Source organism: Chaetodon trifascialis, chromosome 24 (genome assembly GCF_039877785.1).
Source record: "Chaetodon trifascialis isolate fChaTrf1 chromosome 24, fChaTrf1.hap1, whole genome shotgun sequence".
Taxonomy (NCBI): domain Eukaryota; kingdom Metazoa; phylum Chordata; class Actinopteri; order Chaetodontiformes; family Chaetodontidae; genus Chaetodon; species Chaetodon trifascialis.
Genome location: NC_092079.1, coordinates 11,657,012 through 11,676,395, shown reverse-complemented (window position 1 = coordinate 11,676,395; position 19,384 = coordinate 11,657,012). Strand labels below are relative to the sequence as shown.

Genomic DNA, 19,384 nt, shown 5'->3' with positions numbered 1-19,384 from the left:
TGAAAGTAGTCTATGACACATCATATCCATGTAATGCACTGTCCTCTGGTGGGTATCATTAGAGTTACTGGTGACTTTGCCGTCGGTGCACCATCATGCCCCGAACAAACAAATCAATCTCCTAATTAACTGAAACGTCCAATCAATTACGCACCGAAAACACCAGAGTGCGCATGCGCTCACCTCCAGCCACAGCCCCCACCTGGCTCCTCGTGACGTACATGAGAGAAAAGCTCCTTTTGGCACGGCGCAACACAAGGAGATTACCAGCACACGCGCAAAGGGGGAGAAGGAGCGCGAGAGAGCGGCGGAGGGACTCGCTCGTAGTTTCGTGCCTGAGTCTCAGGAGGAGCGCCACACTTGTCTGTGCCTGCATGAACTGTCCTAACTCTGAAGGGAGAGCCGCGCAGACAGACACTCCTCCTGCCGCTCGTCTCCTGTAGGTGAGAGCAGGTTTACTGTTGTCGAGAGCAGTTTTTTTTAGTTCGGGAAGAGAAGAGGAGCGAAAGTCATGGACAAAGGAGGAGAATGTAGAAGAAGTTAGCGCCTCCAGTAGAAAACAAGCTTTGGAAAACCGCCAGAGAAAGAAGAAGTGAGGAAAGAGGAACAGGATGGGGATGGATTTCAGCACTCTGCGGACCCTCATCAGCAGATATGTAAGTTTTTACAGCGCGCACCTCCTCCGTGTGTACTCTCCGCTTGGCTTATCCTCAGCTGACCACAGCCTCTTCACAGTTTCCCGAGATAAACAGAAAACGTGTGAGCGTTTATCACCGCTGGTGTCAAATTCCGCCGAAGCGGCTACTCATCCGGATTAAGTTTCACTCACGAAAGGGAGTGGAAAGAAGCGCATTGGGAACTGACTGACGCTAGAAAAACACTATCAGCTATGACTCCTCTGATAGGAAGTCATGAAATGGGTTTTCCACATAATTTCCACATGAAACAATGACGGCTTGAAGTTAACAAGAGTGTATGAAATCACACAAACCCGTCCAATTCGTTAATTTTTAGTCTTAAAACGCATCCGTATGGGCTGTAAACTTTGTTAAAAAAACACTTTATTATAGATATTTCCGTTCAGTTAACTCGACTTTTGGACTTGACTCGAGAGAAGTTCAGTATTTGCTGATAACCAAGGATGTCTTTAAACGTGGGATTTTTGAATGAGGTTTGGCGCATGTTAAATGATCATTTGGCGACATTGTTTCCCAAATGGCACATTTCGTTGGAGCGCAGCATCCTTGAGTCAGCAGCTCGAACTGAGCTTTAAGAAGTGAAAGGTGGAGTCAGCCATCGTTATCACCGGTTGTAATGCAGTATGCTGGAGGGCAGGCTACATACCCAGTCATGACACAACATGCCAGGAGGCGCACACAGCTCAACCTGCTCACAGGCCATGCGCTCCAAATGAGTGAAATCCTATTCATTTGTAAAAGTGAAATCATCTGACATAGTTTTAACTCGTTTCACATCAGATAAAATAACTTTTATGTAGAATTATTGAACTCCTAATGCTCCTTCTCCCAGTCGGACAAGAGTGCAAGTGGAGCAGTCAGTCACATGAATTATGTAATCCAGTCAGATCGATGGGCAGCAGCGCAGCAGCCGGCCTGTATGGCTGTGAGTTGCATTAGGCTCCACAGTAATGTGTTTGACAATAATCCAGACAGAGCGAGCCCTGCTCACATGAGAGCCAGTGAGGTTTATACCCCGGCTCCATGCTCAGCTGAGGCTTAGACGGGGCCTCCCAAATGGCTGATTAAATAAAATCCCCGCTGCGTGGAGGCTGAAATGGAGCTGTGTAGTAAGAAACATGCAGAGACAAGCTGGTGGCTGGTCGGATGTGGGATGCTGATGAGGTCTGCTGCTGTAAATGATCTGGATAACTGCTTCAGACAAATGGGATAAGTTGAATTGATTGTATTGCTGCTGCAAAAACTCGGATGCAAAAAGGCTGCTTGAATGCTTCAGATTAGGGTTAGGGACATTTATCTGCTTGCCAATAGCTTCATTATGTATTAGTCAATACCGGGAGTCAGCGGGATGATGATGGATTCTCCCTCTGACCACATCTGCAAAGTGAAACTAATTATAAATTCACTCTTTATTTAAAAGCCTAATATATCCATTTGCTGTGCTCTAATGCACCTCATGTGAAATGTCAGTGATTTCTAGCTTCTTCTTTTTAAAAGAGGGGAAGATGAAAGGAAAAAGCATTTAATTTTTCAGCATGTGACAAGAGTTTGTTTCATGAGGCCAATTAAAAAGAGTTTTCATGGAAATTTTCAACGCACCTTTGTTGTTTTAGTCTTTACTTTCCCCCCATTTGTTACCTTTATAACTGTATAATAAGAAAATGTTAAAAGACAGGGAATAAAAGCAAATAAAAGCCATTATTTTGTTTAGTTTAACATGATTTCCGCTTTATAATAGATTTGTAAACCTAAACAGAAGCTTTGAAAAGTCTTTCTAAGGCAGTATCTTCCTCAGGATTTCTCCTTATTCAGACGCTTTGTGTTAGATCATTATTCATTTGTGCTTTTATCCAGAAACCAGTCCACATTATGGGCTGTTAGCCACTATGCTCTGGGTATGGTGAGATTTGATATAACTATAACTTCCTGAACACCTTAAAATATAATGAAACACACATCTGGTTAGAATCAGGCCTAGAAATAATCAAAAGACACATTCTGAGTTTATCCACCTTAAAAATAAATGAACGCTTCTCTGCAAACGCTGATGCATCATATTAATTGGTTATTACCTACAGTCAGTTTGTGGTATGCATGTAGTAGTACAATATGAAACTTAGGCTCACTGTACTGCGTGGGTACCCGCTGTACTACCACAGGTTTACTCGCTCCTCAGAGTCCGTCTCTCCAGTTGCTGCCATCTCTGATGACACGCAAAGGCCGAGGATGTTATGCAAGCCTTTAGCTCTCTTTTCAAGTGTAACATGTAGAGTTGTAATCTCGCTGGCTGTCGCTCCTGTCCGGGCTCAATGAGGACAAAAAGTAATCACAGTGACATGCAGGAGGACGGAGACCCAGTGTACTCGTACTGTATTCACCCTGATGGCTTGCTTCCCGTCCTTTGTTCTCTTCCCGGGGTGCTTTTAGGCTCTGAAGTTTTACAAGTACCGTTTATTGTTCTAAATTATAGACTCTCTGCAGGCCTCAGTGCAATACTGCATTGCCCAAATTAGTGTTGCTCATTTCACGATGTAACGGTCTTCCTTCTTGTTGCACATTCTTCTTCTGCGTCCTGTTTGCTTTACTAAACACAGTTTGACTTCACAGGCCGGTAAAAGTTCATCTGCTGCTGTCTTTTTTTTTGTATTTAGCTCATCGATCAATCAAAAGAAATGCTTTTCTCATCTGTCTTATCTCATTCATTTACCTTTCATGCATATTTAATTTTTGCTATTTGATTATTTCGCTGAAAATGAAATCTCTTTTCCCACTTCATTTTAATATCTCATCCTCTGATTCTCTGGCTTTTCTTAGTGGCACAACGCTGATTTGAAACTTTATTGTAATGTTAAATATTCTTCACCTTAATGTGAATAAATAATGACATGCATAATAAACAGAGTCAGCACTGGCTCGCTGCTGTGCATGACACAGACTGGAGATATCCTGTCTGTGTTGAGGTGTGTTGAAAGCAGCTGGGCAGCATTCCTCTGCTGCTGACTAATCTGGATCGCAGGACAGGAAGTGCCTCACCTCTCTCCCTGTCTGGCTTCCTGCCTTCACATAGTGGATTAAGGGGTTACTGGTGTTCACTATACCTTCTCCCACTTAATCCATTTTACAGCTATACTTTCAAATCTAAGCCCATCACTGATCTCCTACTGCTTGTTCTCCACCTGCTGTAGTCTAATTGGTGCATATGTTTTCCTTCATCCGTACAGGAAGCAGGTTAAATGATCTGTGCATGTGAGGCAAGAATAAGTGTGGGTGAAGAGCGGCTGCTGATCGTGTTGTTGTGTCTGCGGTGTTACGGTTCCTTCATGCAGGCCAGTAAGTGGGGAGGTGGAATTCAGTCGTAGCAGGTGACGCAGAGGGCAGAGGATCGCATGAACTCCTTGGCTCTGTCTAGCTGTCAATAATTTATAAGCAGACTGGCTGACAGTGTGGACTGACGTTTGTGGGGCTTGTCATGAAGTCTTCAACAGCAGGGCAGCTCAGCGTGGGGTCCAGGATGCTTGAGGGGGATCCCACGGGGACCCCAGCGACGTGAGGACAGATAAGTGTCCTCAACATGTGCTTATGTTGAGCTGATCTCCCAAAACAGACAACAAGTGTGTGAACCCCAGGCACTTTGATCCAGAAAGCATCTTTTTTGAATTATTTGTCTCACCTGGCTTTTCAGATCCACCTGCCCTGCAAACATTAACCACAAGACTGCACAACGTCAGCTGTCATACATCATGTTGAAGGTGATTAACGATCTCCCCGTCAGCAGTTCATTATAAGGCAATTATAGTGATATTTAAACATTTTCCTGAGGAATGAAGTCACACACCTCAGGGTATCCCAAGACTGCCGTGACCCTGTTGAGAGGGAAATAGGACAAATCGACCATGACAGACACAAGAACGACCTTCATGAGATTAGAACAACTCTTAGTTGTTTTGATCACTGTTTAAAGGCCCTATTAATTGTTCCTCACATTGATGAAGCACAGCAGGAACACATGCACACACATTACTGAATCAGGATACTTTTGAGGTCGGCTTTTAATTTGAAGGGCAGCCATGTTGTTGTGAAACTGCATAGAGGCTTTGGAGGGGCGCTCATGTGTATGCCAACAGCAGCAGGTTTCCTCTCAGCCTCATGCTAATCATTTAACACCCGCTCGTCCATATTGTCCACAATCCACAAAGTGCACCAGGGTTAACCGCTTTACCTGAAGGATTTACGGGCTCTCGCTAAGCCGTGCTTGACTGGCTGCTGCTTCACTTTTCAGCCACACTGTCGCACATTGTGTGTATAGACTCAACTGGTCGATTAAAACAGAATTAATCAGCAATAATTTTGATGATAGATTAAGTGATGCTTTAAGTGATTTTGAGTTGTTTTCCAAGCAGATGGCCAAACACTGCTTCCAGCTTATCGGCATCTGTTTTTAAGCAGTTGTGAAGTTGTCAGGCTTTTGGGTAAAGAAGGAAGTGACGCTCGTCGTTCTGTGAGGAACTGTGATCTGATTTTATGCTGCACGCGGCATGTGTCGGCAGGTAGCAGGGCACAGTAAAAGTGAAAGGAGTTTGTTACCTCGCTGGGACGTTCGCGGCCCGTCACCTGCAGCTCTTCATCGAGCAGCTCGCTGCGGCTGCTCCGGTGCTCCCTGCAATATTTCAAACAGATCCGCTGTCAAAAAATGGTGAAAATGACCGTTGTTGTGTTTTGTAGATGCATTTTTGATGTGCAAAGGTCACAGACAAAAACACTGCGTTTCCCGTGAGCATATAATAAAAAAACCTCTTGTTTCACCAAATAAACATTATTGGGTATTGGCAGGGATGCAGTGTCTTAAAGTATGTTACGCAGGATGTTCCTGCTTTTTAAAGGTTTGCTTTGCCTTTTTTAATTGTCTTCTCTGCAGATACACAAAAGGCATAAAAGCCCTGTATCATGACTTTTTAAAAAGTTAATCTTCTCCTCACATTGTGCAGACAGTACCTGCTGAGGAGTGCGCGCTCCATTAAGAGCTTGTATCAGCGTCGTCGCAGTAACATTAACAGTGTATTACAGCCCATTGAGCAGGGAGACAGATGATGGATGGCCCGGGGTTAATGGTGCATAGAGGCCTCTATCCAAAGAGAGAGACCGATACGAGAGAGACAAAGAGGGATGTTGTTTGAACTTGGGTCATCATAATAACATTGCTCCAGGGTGCCACTGAAAGTGCTGAGGGGCGCAGGTACACCTTAATGTTCTCCCTATCTGATGGAATGATGGCTGCTCCGCTCGCCGCTGGAACACTCCATTCCCCACGGTCCTCATGTCAGGAAGAGGCGAGAGGAAGAAAAGTGAAGAGAGAGAGCTCACCCCCTCTTCCTCCACGTAAATGCTGACACTGCACTCTGCAGATATTGCCCCCTCTACTCCTTTAGCCCAAACATTTCCTCCTTTTTCCCTTTGCTTTGTCTGTCTGAGACATTAGCAGGACGTCTTATAGAACTATTGATTATTTGAATTAGTGGTTTGTGCTTTAGGAAAGGAAGCCATTTTCTTTCTGTAAACACATCCGAGGAGAAATTCGGAGGCTTTGTCGCTGATGGCTGTTTGCTTCGGTGAAAACTTCTGCTACATGTTGAACAATGTTACCTTCAGCAGAGGCCGTTATGCTCCAGTTGCTGCAGCCTAGAATGAAGCTGTCTCCATCTTGTGATGTTTTCGTCCTTTTCCATGACTTTGCATGCGCCCTCTCTCAGTTTGTGTGTGTTCATCCTGAATCAAGGGAAGTGAAGAGATGACTGTGTACCTGTAAAACCACAGCGTGCTGTGGCCACGTCAGCTCGCATTAATCATAAAGCTTAGAAATATGTTATTCAGGCAGGTGTTTGGGAGCCACTGTTACTCCCTCTGGAGAGTCCAGCTGGATTTCAATTGTCTGAATAATACAGAGATGAACAAAAGGTGAAGTTGAACATTGTTTCCCTGCTTTCTGCAAGGAAGTTCAATCAGGTCCTCATCTCTATAGACTGTGTCAGGCCACATGAACGAGCAGGAGAAAGGCTATGCTTTGATTTTCATGTCCTCTGTTGCACCTTCCATAGTTCACAGGGTCCTCTGCATTCATTTCATCTTTATTCTCTGAGACAAACAGAAAGATGAGTGCTCTCTTTCACAAAAGTCTGATTTATTACAGAACATGGAGTCCCTGTAGTTCCTCCTGAGGCAGAGCTAAAAGCTTTCAGTCGCATCCAAAGGGAGCGCTTGTGAGGCCATTTTTGCAGCTCAAAGCTCTGTAACAAGCTGCAGAGCAACAACTTATGAAGGATCCGCTCTTCCTGAAGGCGCATTTGTTGCCAAGCGACAACAGACAAACCATTATTATTACTGGCTGGACGTGATGCACGACAGCGAGCTGCATGTGAACGTTCAGGATGAAGTTGAAACCGCTCGGCACTCAAGTGATTTCCAAAACTCGTGCACATGAAACAGCATTGATCATTGTGCAGCATTATTGGTGCACTTTGGCAGTAGATGCCCGTGATCCTCTCTGACCCCTCCGACTGTCAGGCTGTCAGTCTGCCAGAGCAGAGCAGCATCAAGTGATATAATACCGAGCGCACACATCGCTGCACTCGGACATGTCTCCGACGGAATCGAGATGGCGTGTTGTCACATTAGAGCCAAAATGGGCTTTATACTTGTATTCATTTTTGGTTTCCACATGACTAGATGATAAGAAGACTACGTTTATTCAATTTGGACTTGGCTGGAAGAGTTTGCCTCAAAAAGTCATTATTATTCTGCAGTGGACATGCAAGGTTGAGCACTAAACTTGAGAATACAGGCTCGTCTTTATTAATCAGCAGTAGATTTGATGGAGAAGGAGAACAACATATATAACGGAGCTATGGTCACATAAATGTTTGTCTGAGTGCAGCATTTATCAGACTGAACCCAAATGACAACACTAAATCCCTTAGAAGTGCTACGTGTACCATTTTAACATTAATAAATAATCACCACATTAATATTTCAGGTTAATTGCCACAAACAAAAGAGGCCAGCACTAAATTTGCAGCCCTGCAGTGCTTTTTACATCATGTGCCACCAGGTCGGATTAGGCTCAGAGCTGCAGGATTCAGGAGGTTTCTGGAGTTTTTACAGTGGAGGAAGGAGCAGAAGTCCAGTGGAGACCATGCTGTCAAAATATTCCATTTAAATGGAAAAAAATGATTAAAAAGCAAAGGGAAAAGGTCGCGCTAGCACTGTGGGCTTATCACTCACTTGACAGTATTGTTTGCTGTAGTAAAGACTGGCTTTGCAAAGCCACAACACTCACTACACAAGGCCATTTGTTGAGTTTGTTTCGTCTGCACATTAGCCTTTAAATTAGCATCTCTGCTAGCTTGGGGCGTTGCAGTGGTGCATCGTGGAGTTTTCCTCTGCAGGTATATTACTGTGTGTTTTCTGTATATTAGGATGAAGAACACTTGTTGCTGTTAAGTACATTTCCTCTGAAGAGTTAAGTGGTCTTAAAGATGCACATGCAGTAAATAAAGTCAGCTGCGACGGCGTTCTGTGAGACAGTTGAGGCGAGCGCTGGTGGGAGGGGTGGACTGGATGCTGGGCTCACTGGACTGGCTTCCTTCCAGGGTTTGTGCATCAAACCAGCGTGATGTTCTGCCAGTGCAGTTGGGGATGTTTTAAGTGCATCCTGCTCAGTGAGTAATTTCACTTTGTTTCGTGATCATTTGTTTTAAGTTGCAGATGCAGCGTGAATCAAGCAGTTTGGTGGTTTAATTCACCGCTTCTGCAGCTGCAACTGGAAAATTAAAGGATCTTACTGAGATCTCACAGCCTCTAGAAATCCATTTCCACCATGGCGACTGGTCCCAGTCAGGTGACTGGTCTCATGAGGGCCACATGATGCCATTAGGTTCCCCTCACCCCTCTGATTTGCCCTGTGATATTTACTCCCTCGCTGAGATGTGATAATCACACTTGTTGCCAAGAAATTTCAGGAATGGAGGATGAAAAAAAGTTGTTTTTTGTCGCAGTCACCCCCTTATTGACCAGAAAACAGCACAGATCTCAACCTGCCGCATATACAGGCGTCATTCAGAGTCGGAGGGAAATGAGAAGGATGAACAGTCAGACAGAAAGAATCACAGGTGATGGACGAGAAACCAAAGAAAGGCGAGGATTTAGACAGTGAGATAACAGTCAGTGAGGGCAGAGGAAGCTAATCTCATGGTTGTCAAGGAGGTAATGAAGAACAAACTGACCATACAGTCATTTTATCCTTTCCTGCACCCTCTCATCCGTGTGTGTGTCTGTGTGTGTGAATCTGTGTGTGTGTGTCTTCCTGGGTGACATGGAAGGGCAGCAGGATTCATGGGGACATGAGACAGTGAAACAGTGAGTCGCACAGAGCAGAACAGGGAGCGCTGAAGCTCAGCTGAACTGAAAGTTGCTTTGAAAGTGCATTTGTCTGTTTTGGTCCTTCAGGAAGAAAGAAGAGTAGAAACAAACGTCCTTTTCATTGTCTCGTGTCACTCATAATTGAGCAGTTTGAAACAAAGAGAAGGAGGCTAAAATTAGGATTTGAATGCAGTTCTGTATCAGTTGATCATCATGTGATCGATTTGGAGTCCTGGGAGCCTGGACCAGCCAGACCAACCGTGAGGGCGGACCAGCTCTCCGAGGAGCCGATTCAGCCGGCAAACGGAGAGAAAAGAAGCAGAGAAAGGTTAAACAGACGGCAGAGCGGGCCCTCATCATAGACCCAATGCCTTTTTAGTACGATGTACAACATGGCTGTGTTTTCTGTCTGAGTTTGAACGGATTGTGAAGGCAAGTGAGAATGAAGAGGCTGATTCAGGTAAAGCTTTGCTTGTGTTTTTTGTTCCATTCAGCCCCCATGTTGATGCATTCTGTATCAGACCTTGCTCCAGTGTGGCACAGGTTTCCTGTGCTCACAGCACCCCAAAGCCATCTGATCACACTCGCCTCACGCTGCTGTGAAGTTTGTCTCACTCTTGCTGCGCTTGTGGCATCAAAACTAGTTTGAACTCTAGTGCCCAGAAATCCTGTAAGGTGATGTCACTGATCTGATCTGACGGTGACTCACCCAGCTGCCATACGGCAAAGCAAGGCTGAAGCTGTCTGAGCTGTCTCTGGATGGACAGCGAGAGCTTGTCAGGAGATGGTTTCATGAAATGATCAATTAGTTTGATTAAAGCAAACAATCTGAGTCTATCAGCTCCAGCTGTGGTGTATTATAACATGATTCACGATTTTATGACATGTTATCAATGACTGATCTTTAGCGTGTGTGTGTGCGTGTGTGTGTCAAGTCTGGGAATGATTACCGGCAACACAAACAGTGGTGATGAACACCATTAAGCAGCAGCGTCCCAACAGGACAAACATTAGGGAAGACTGAGAAGTGCTCCCATTAACGAGCAGGAGGGAGACGGAGAGGATGAAAAGTTGGGAAATGAACACATTGGAAAAATACTAGAAGTATTAAAAGCATTTTGGTAGTTTCCTCTGAGCCCCTTCGAGACACGTAGACAACATTACTTTACAGCAGGCAGTGAGAGCACTAACAGAGTGAGGTAAACATGTACAGCAGGCGGACGGCTAATAGCGCTGTCACCCTGAGGAAAATAAAAAGGCCTGATGAGCAGAGCAGTGAAACCCCGCAGGAGCACAGGTTGTTGCAGATAATAGAGGTGTGCTGCAGCTTTGCCTTAAGAGCTTTGTCAAATTAGATATCAGTAAAAACATAAATATTAGACATCAAAGAAGAATCTGTTTTGACACGGCCACCTGAGTTTCACACTTCTTTTCCATCATGTCCACAGTTCAATGAGAAAATTGATACCGCTCTCATGGCTGTCCATTAAAGCTTAATGGAGTTACGGAAAGAGTCTTGGTGAAATTGTAGGCAGCCAGAGGACGCTCCGGGAAGCTGCAGCTCCAGCCAAGAAATATTGCAGCACGTGAGCCTTCAGAAAACCACAAGTAATCATTTCAGCTCTTGGTTTTCTGAACAGATGAAACCGTATTAATTGGTGAGCCGTGGAGGCGCTCGACGGTAAACCGAATACGCGTCTTTTCCAAGTACAGTGGATGCACAGAGCACTGCTCTCTGATTAATGCTGTCTCTGTCCTCTGTCATACTCTGGGCTTTTACCAGCACTCGTGTTCTGCATCATCTGGACGTACTGTAGCCTGTTATCTGTTAGACACCTAAGGCATGCACGCTATACGAGGCCTCTGTTAATATGTGCGTGCCAGTTTGCTTTGAGGCAGTTGAATTCAATGCTAAACGCCTTGATTGACATGTTTGTGTGGATATGAAATTCATATTCTCTCTCTTCAGCTCCGAATGTAACACCTCTGGTGGTGTTGTGCCCGCAAAAGCCGGGCCCACCGCCTTTCACTGGCAGTGCTGGAGTTATTTAAAGCGAGCCGAGTGTCCACGGATCAATGCAGGCACTTAGTGTGACCCGGGTCCTCACACACACTCAACACCAGCAGACATGTGTAACTGAAGGGTTTGCTCGACACTTCATAATTGGAGTCGTTTGGATTCAGTGAGTTTGTGCTTCTGTGTCCATCCGCCTGAGGTGCCAGACTTCTGCTGGTTTTTAGTTACCCTAATCCCAGACTCAGCCTGACTGAGTCATGCTGGTCATGTTTTCTATGTGATACTTATAAGGAATGTGCATCCATGGTGAGCTGAATATCGATGTACGAACTGCTGACAGTGATGGAAATGACGGTCCACCTCAGCTCGATAACATCTGAACTTCCAAGTAACCGTCAAGCCATTAAAGCACTTATTCCCATGTGACCTGAATGCAGCATTAGGTCAAGTCATGGGGGGTCATGTGACCATCAGCAGCACTCCCAGTAGCAGACACAATGAAGCAAGTATGAGTGTGTGTAAGTTTATTCCCTTGATGTCCAAAGAATGACTGTGCTTATACACAGGAAATGGACAACAATGGTCCTCTATCCAGCTCTGAGGAGAACGGCAGTGGTCGGCCTCTCAGCTGCTGTGCTTCCTCCTCCCGTCTGTCCTGCATCCACCTCAAAGAGTGCAGTAACTGCTCACAGCAGCACAGAGCAAGCAGTGCCATCAGAGCAGCTTCCAGGGGAGAGGCTGCCGCAAGAGCCTCGTCTCTGACACGAATGAAATACCTCGGGAAAACACTCGGTGTTTGTTTTTTGGGGCATTAAAGTGATATCATTTTAATCTACAGCTAAAAGCCATACGTGTGGTAAAGCAGGCGTATTATCCCAGCTCCCTGCTGAGATGTGCTCTGTGAAAACCAGGCTAATGAATTTCTTTGTATAGCTGACAGAAGCACTGAGGTTACACCTCTCCTCTCCTCTCCTCTCCTCTCCTCTCCTCTCCTCTCCTCTCCTCTCCTCTCCTCTCCTCTCCTCTCCTCTCCTCTCCTCTCCTCTCGCCCCATTTCTCAGTTTCAGTAGTTTCAAAGAGGAGAACGGTGATTCAGCAGGAAGAGCTGGTCTTGCTGGCGCGGTGCACTTTGTATACAAACATAAAACTTTCTCTGTGAGGCCGCATAATGATTCATTTCCACATGTTTAAAATTCAGCTGTGTTTATCCTCGTTGTGTCATCGCAGCAGTAATAACAGGCTGCTCTAACCTGCTCTTATGTAATCGTACCCAACAAGTGCTTAAGTGCAAAGCGAATACTCGTTAATAATAAATAATATTATTTACATAATGCCTTTCAATAACCAAATTAAACAGCTCCTCCAATCTCCAAACCACAGAACAAACCGGCGACACACACATGCGCGCACACACACACACACACACACATAGCTGTACAGTGGTCTGCTGACCCACATAGGCAGGAGAAGCAGGTGAGCGTCTGTTTCAGCTCATTTCAGCAGTCGCAGGTCGCTCAGGTTTTATTGGGGTGCATGAACAGATTGTGCTTAGATGAAGTCAGTTAATACAAGCTAATAAAGAACAGTGGTGACAGGAGGAGCAGTAGTAGTAGTAGTTTATTAGTAGTTTGAGGAGCAGGAGGGGTTGTAGTGTTGTAGTAGAGGTAAAAGTATTCCTAATTGTTGCAGCAGTCGCTCTAATCATCATCCTTCCTTTGTGTTCCCTCTTATAACTCTCCCTTTCAGATATGAGGCCTTGTGAGGACGTGCAGGTGCAGAGTTAAGATAAAATCACTTGGTGTTTCACACACACACACACACACACACACACACACACGGGGCCCGCACAAATGCTGAATCGTAAAGTTCACTGACTCTGATTAATACCAGCCGTGCTCTCATGTGATCAGGCTGGCTGTGTGTGTGTGTGTGTGTGTGTGTGTGTGTGTGTGTGTGTGTGTGTGTGTGTGTGTGTGTGTGTGGATGGTTACAAAGCAGTGAGGACTGGAGGGGTCAGATCATTAAATTCCCCGGAGAACAAAGACATACTCACACACACAAACGCACGCACACACACAGTCCCAATACCGATGCCTGGGCTTTGGGTATCGTCTCATACTGAGGGCTGATCTGAGGCCAGTTTTTGGAATATCGATATCTGATATCAGCACCGGTGCATCTCTAGTTTTAACTGATCTGTCCTCTAATCTCTGTCTTTTTCTGGAGCTGAATGAGCTTTTTGATGCTTCTTTTTCTCCTCAGCCTGGCCTGTGTGTGCATGGTTTGCTCTGACAGACGCAGCAGCGTCGCTGTGAAGGTGTAACATCCATGGAGGTTCACGCGTTCGTTGGGACACGTATCTAAGCCAGAGGTATCACTGCAGGGGATTTGTGGTGGCGAGCTGCCCCTCCCTGCTCTGAACCTGTAATCATTTTGTGACCACAGATGTGAACATGCCGTGTCAGGACACCGTTTTCTGGATTTTTCATTTGAGGTCTCAGATGAAAGGACGCAGCTGTCGGGTGAGACTTGGAAAGATGGAACCACCATCAGCTGTTCGTCTGTTTCAGAAAGCAGCAATAATGGTGTTCATCAGCAGAAAGAAGAACTTCAGTGAATGTGTGATCATTTACAAGTTTGGCGGTTTTCTCATGTTTATATACAGAACTTACATCAATTTTGCGCACAGGCTGAATTAAAAATATCAAATGCTTGGAATCAGAGAGCTCTGATTGGCTGCTGATGGCCATGAAAAGCTCCTCCATGGGCGGCGTTGGCAGCTTTGGGAGCGTCCACTTATCCTTTGACTTTTGCTGGACTCTGCTGGCTGCTTCCTTCACAGTGTGAACACGCCGCCGTGATTAAAGGTAGAGGAGTGTGTGGGGCTGGATGATGAAGATTTGTCATTATCCTTTTTTTTGTCTGGGTGAGGCTGACGACATGGTGACAGATGGGGAGCACAGCTGGTATTTAATCTGTGAGTCAGGTAACACACACACTCAGACTGTTGCACACAGATATCAGGACGTTTATCAGGATATCACATATAACAATATACACAGCGCAGGCGGGTTGCCATTCAGTCTTTAATCCTCCACAGTGTTTGCGTCGTGGTTTTTTATCCCTCTGCAGTTTGGATGTACATACTGCAGCAGTTAATCACTTTATTGCCCCCCAGGCCTCCCGGCAGATGTACAGCACAGGATCTCTACGTGCACATAGAGAGTATGCAGCCGCTGCTATTTTCAACCTGCTCCATCAGGAGCAGGCATGAAGAAAGTGGTGACGCTCTCTAGAATAAACAGAAGGCCTGAGCATCTCTACCAGCATCCCTGCACTTATTTATCTCCCTCACCCTTTTAGCCAAATCGTTTTCCACATAATCTCAAGTGCAGTCGTCCACAGGCGGACTCAGCACGCGCTATATGTCTGCGTTTAATGCCCAGTGATTTAGGGAACGGGACAGGATTCCTCTTATCTCCGCAGCTCAGCGGCAGGGCAGAGATAACACACACTCATGCGGTGTGTGCATGTGTGCAATCCTGTTTGCACATGCAACCCTGATATATGACAGAGTTTAGATGCGGAAGCGTGTGACAGGGATGTGTGTGTGTGTGTGTGTGTGTGTGTGTGTGTGTGTGTGTGTGTGTGTGTGTGTGTGTGTGTGTGTCTGTCAGCAGTATCGCAGCCAGCAGGTTGTCGCAGCTTTCGATGACGCTGCCTGTTGCAGCGGGAGATAAAATACTTTGGGATTGGTCATCAGTGGAACAACAGCTCAGCCTTTAAAGCTGCGCACAGAACAAGAGTTATTTGTGTGTTTTGCAGTGATTTCTCTTTCGCGCTCGCAGTGTCCTGTAAATGTTATCTTTGCTTGCCAGGCGTCATACAGCACTGACTGCAGTGTCAATGCAGAGGCTGAATGTGTTTTGATACTTAAGTTGTTTTTTAAAGTATGAAACTCTTACAGTAAGCTTTGAACAGCGTGCTCGTGAATACACCTGAGTACAAACTGAGCCAAATTTAGAAATGCATCTGTTTTTCTCGGCCAAGCAAAGTCAATTTTATTATTACAGCCCCAAAATCATAAGATTGCCTCAAATGGCTTTGCAGCCTGTGCAGCATACCATTGATTATAGTGAAGGGGGTCCAACTGGGTATAGGTTTAGATGACCGTACAGCCAGCAAGCTGCAAAATTCGGCATTGGCTTAGCCCTGCATGTAATGAGTTTGGTGTATTATGGTTGATGGTAGTGATGTTTTCTATTGCTTTTCTCTGTAATGCTTTGCAGTTGACGTGTGTGTAAGTCATGCTGAAGTCATGCGCTGGTGTAATAATGGATTTTTGTGGATGTATCAGGGTTTGCAGAGCTGTGGAAATGAATTTCTTCCTGCAGTACAAACATAGACGTGTGTCTACTCTAATCGAAATAGCAATTTTAGAAGATGCCTGCAAAGTTTTCTGTGCTTATTTGATCCAGAAGGCCTCTCTGATGTTGGTCGTACCGTAAGGAAGAACACTGGTAGATATATGCTGCCACACACACCTCCTGCTCCACATCAGATACTGTCCTCCCCCTCTCTTTCCTCATCACTGAGTCTCTCTCTCCTCTGCGTCCCTGGTGATGGGGTGGGGGGTTGAGGGTGGCCACTTGTTTCAGGAAGTGTGTGTCACCCGTGTGAGTGGGTGGGTCCAGCGCTTCCTGTTTACAATATGGGCTTCTGTTCCTGATCACAGTGGGGCTTTAGTCCGCGGCTCTCTAACGCTGTGTTCACATCCTGTGGGAGTGATGCTCGTAATTTTTAAGGTTGATGCATTTCAGTCAAGATTTAAGTCATTTAGACGTGATGGTTGAATTTTATAGACAGTTTTCATTGGATGCATGTGCAGTTCTTCTTTATTTTCATCTTCCCCACAGCTTTATTAATGCACACCATTTATTTATTTATTTACTTATTATCGAGAGTGAAAAATTAGCTCTGCAGATTTGACTAAGAAGCCCAGCTGTCAATTAAAACAGTATAATGGGTTTTAAAATAACAGTGACAGCGTTGGTTTCACTTCTTTAAATCACACATGACTGCTTGATGCACATCTGTGTCTGTTATTCACCACCGACACGTAACCCTGACTCTGAAATCAGTGAAATGATCCCGATCGTATTCTTCCTCGTCGTTCTGTCCAAGCAAATACATACAGAAAACACACACACACATGCACACACACACACACCACACACTTGATGAAGAACAGGAGAAAGGAGGCTTGTCTGTCGTATAAATGTATCCTGTGGAGCAGTGACTACAGAGCTAACATTGTGTATCATTGTCGGCGTGTGTCTGCTCTCATACATGTTTGATGTTGCAGGGATGTGTTTGCCGGTGTGTGTGTGTGCATATGTGTGTGTGCTCTCTACTAACGTGGCTTTAAGGAAAGTGATGTGGGTGCTGAGTGAGACAGACAGAAACAAAGCCTGCGAGCTCTCTCCATCCCTCTCTCCTGACCACAAATGTTTCCCTTCCAACTATAAATACACCCCTGAAACCTGCCGCGTCCTGTAACATGAAACGCCACAAAAAGTGATTATCGAGGTCCAGAATAGCCCAAAGTCTCCAGTTACATCCAAAGACCAAAGGTCCGGGCTGATACAGGCAGTTTTATTTTATAAGCCCAGCTTTTATTTTGTAAAGATGCCATTTTATTTGATTAAACACAGACAGGCTTTCATGTAGAAAGCTCGAATCCGGATGAAAGCTAAACATAATCGATGGGGGAGAGGTAGTCGGCTTAGAGGCCGTCCAGGTTGTGGTGAGAGATGGAGAGGGAAGAGGTGAGAAAACCAATAAAGTTGCATTAAGGATAAAATGGAAGAGATGACAGTCAGAGAGGAGGCCCACGGATTCTCGGCCGGTGCCATCTGGCTCCATTCACTGGCTCTGATAAACACAGATTCATTTCTAATTACACTTCATTTTACTGCTCTTTATGTGCTACAGTACAGCACAGCTTTAGGATCTACCGTGTGGTTAACAGGCAAATGGCTGCCATGATTCAAGGTAAGGTGCACAAATTTGATGCCGTCACGGTCAACCAATCACAGGAAAAACAGATCAGCTCGATCTATAAGACACTCAAGATACATTACATGTTGGAACCAGCAAATCTCTCGTAAATAGGATGAATTGAGCTCCATATATTGTGTCAGTTTACTGTATATCAGCCTGTGTGTTCCTGTGTATGCATGGCTCATTTCCATAAGCTAACAGGAAGTGTGTAAGAAACATGCTAGGTGAAGCAGACGGAGCAGGCAGGTGGGAGAGAAGAGGAGGAACAGTAACTGCGTGGGTGACACAGTTGGCAAGCTGTCTGTGCTGTCTGGTTTTCATCTCCCCCATCACTGCAAATCAGATATCAGTCAGTTAGCGTGGTCCAGCATCACTTCTGCCCTCCAGAAAGGTGAAGATGAAGACGGGCAGGTTACACCTTGTTTACGTCTTGAAGATATCCATTTTTGTTTGTGTGGTGATTCTGTTCATTTCCCTCCCTTGCTCTCCCATAGAGAGTTAGAGGTCACAAATATAAATAGCCCTCAATCTTCAAAAAAGGTCATCTCAGAGCGGCGAGTTAACCGGTTTCTGCGTGTGAGACAGACAGGGAGGGAGGGTGTAGAAACTGGGCCACGCAGCCTCTTGACACTCACTGGCCACAGATTACTGTCACCTCTTGTTAGCCCGTGTGTGCGCGTGCTTGCAGACACGCTGTTTATCGATGAGTTAAACAACCAACACCGGCTTCATCTGCTGTGATTGACAGCCGCCGTTGCACGTGTATAGAAAATATTTCATGGCAGAGAGAGAGAGAGGTGGTGAGAACACAGAGTGAGGAGTGAGAGGTTGAGAGAGGATTAGGTGTCTTGTCCAGGCCTGCCCCTCACTCTGGTTACCACAGTTCAAAATGACCAGGAGCTTAAAGATGGCTGCAGCCCGCTAGGACATGAACGCTCTCTGGACGGGGGGGCTGAAGCTGTTTAAAGACCATTTTCATGTCATTTCACTAAAACCTGAAACCCTCCTGACCTTCAAATGCAACCAGCCAATGAGTGTTTGCTAATCAGAGATTTTCTATGTTTAGGGTGTGTTTAGAGCTGCAGCAGTGATTTAATAATTGATTAGTTGATGATGATTTGCTGCTTTTCTTTGTCTAATGGCATATTAAACTTAATATCTTTGGGTTACGCACTGTTGGTTGGATAAAACAACCAATTGGAAGACACCATTGCATGTTGTGTGTAACCTCCAGTGGCCTCTCCACTCTACTTGTATTCATTCATTCATCTCTGTTCATCAAAATCACACATTCAGCACTTTTCTGCATGAAAAAAATCTCGTCTTTTCTCTCCTTGCCTTCCACTGGCTTAGATGTAACTCTACACCTTTGCCTTCATATAGCATGCACAGATCTAAGTGGTCTGCGCCTCGACCTCCACCCACTCCTCGGCCGATTGCCTGCAGCTCCGACTCTGCATCTGAACGTCACAGAGTTTAAGCTATCTGGTTTTTATTTTTCAAAATAATGAAAGGAAAAGAAGCAAAAGCCTTCAGGTGTCTTATCAGTTTCTATCTGTGTGCGTGGGAGCGTGTGAACATGTGCGCATGTGTGTGTTTCCTGCATTCCAGCCTGAGTCACATGCAGGTCTATCTGCGGTAACAAAAGCTCTCATTCATCGGGGAGAAATCACTCATTCATTCTAACTCTGTAAACGTCTGCAAATCTGTCTCTGTGTGTCAGCCAGTACCCTGCGTTCAGCTGGTGGTGTGTTGATAGGGTGTGTGTGGATCATCACTCATCTCCTACGTCCAATAGGAGTCCAATAAAAATTACAAATCACGTTCGGTTGTGCAGCTGTTGGATGTTTATTCAGAACATAAATTCCTGTCTTTGCGGCGTCAGTGAACGCTCCTGCACACACTCAAGCTGGTGTTTTTTGTTGTCCTGCAGTGTGTTGGTGAGGAGAACTGGGTGGACAGCAGGACGATTTACATTGGACACAAGGAGCCTCCTGTAGGAACTGAGGCCTTTATACAGCAACGATTCCCCGACAACAGAATAGTCTCCTCCAAGGTCAGTGAAAACACCCACGCACGCACACGAAGATCAAAACACGCTTTAGTAAGATTAAAAGAACACAGTAAAACACAAATATGTTCCAGGAACAGAGCAGTTGTTACTCCAGCATGAGTTGAGCTTGCTTTTATTGTG

The 19,384-nt window shown here is 45.3% G+C and overlaps 1 protein-coding gene across 4 annotated transcripts in view; it reads left to right on the top strand.

The window, feature by feature from the left end:
• Positions 1-281: 281 nt before the first annotated feature.
• The window catches only part of atp11a (ATPase phospholipid transporting 11A), a 36,366-nt gene continuing 17,263 nt past the window's right edge, over positions 282-19,384 (top strand). For all 4 annotated transcript variants that reach the window (XM_070994213.1, XM_070994212.1, XM_070994211.1 and 1 more), the window contains exons 1-2: positions 282-656; positions 19,124-19,246. In XM_070994213.1, coding sequence (XP_070850314.1) covers positions 612-656; positions 19,124-19,246 — 168 coding nt within the window. In that variant the 5' untranslated portion in view covers positions 282-611. The remainder of the gene's footprint in view (positions 657-19,123; positions 19,247-19,384) is intronic.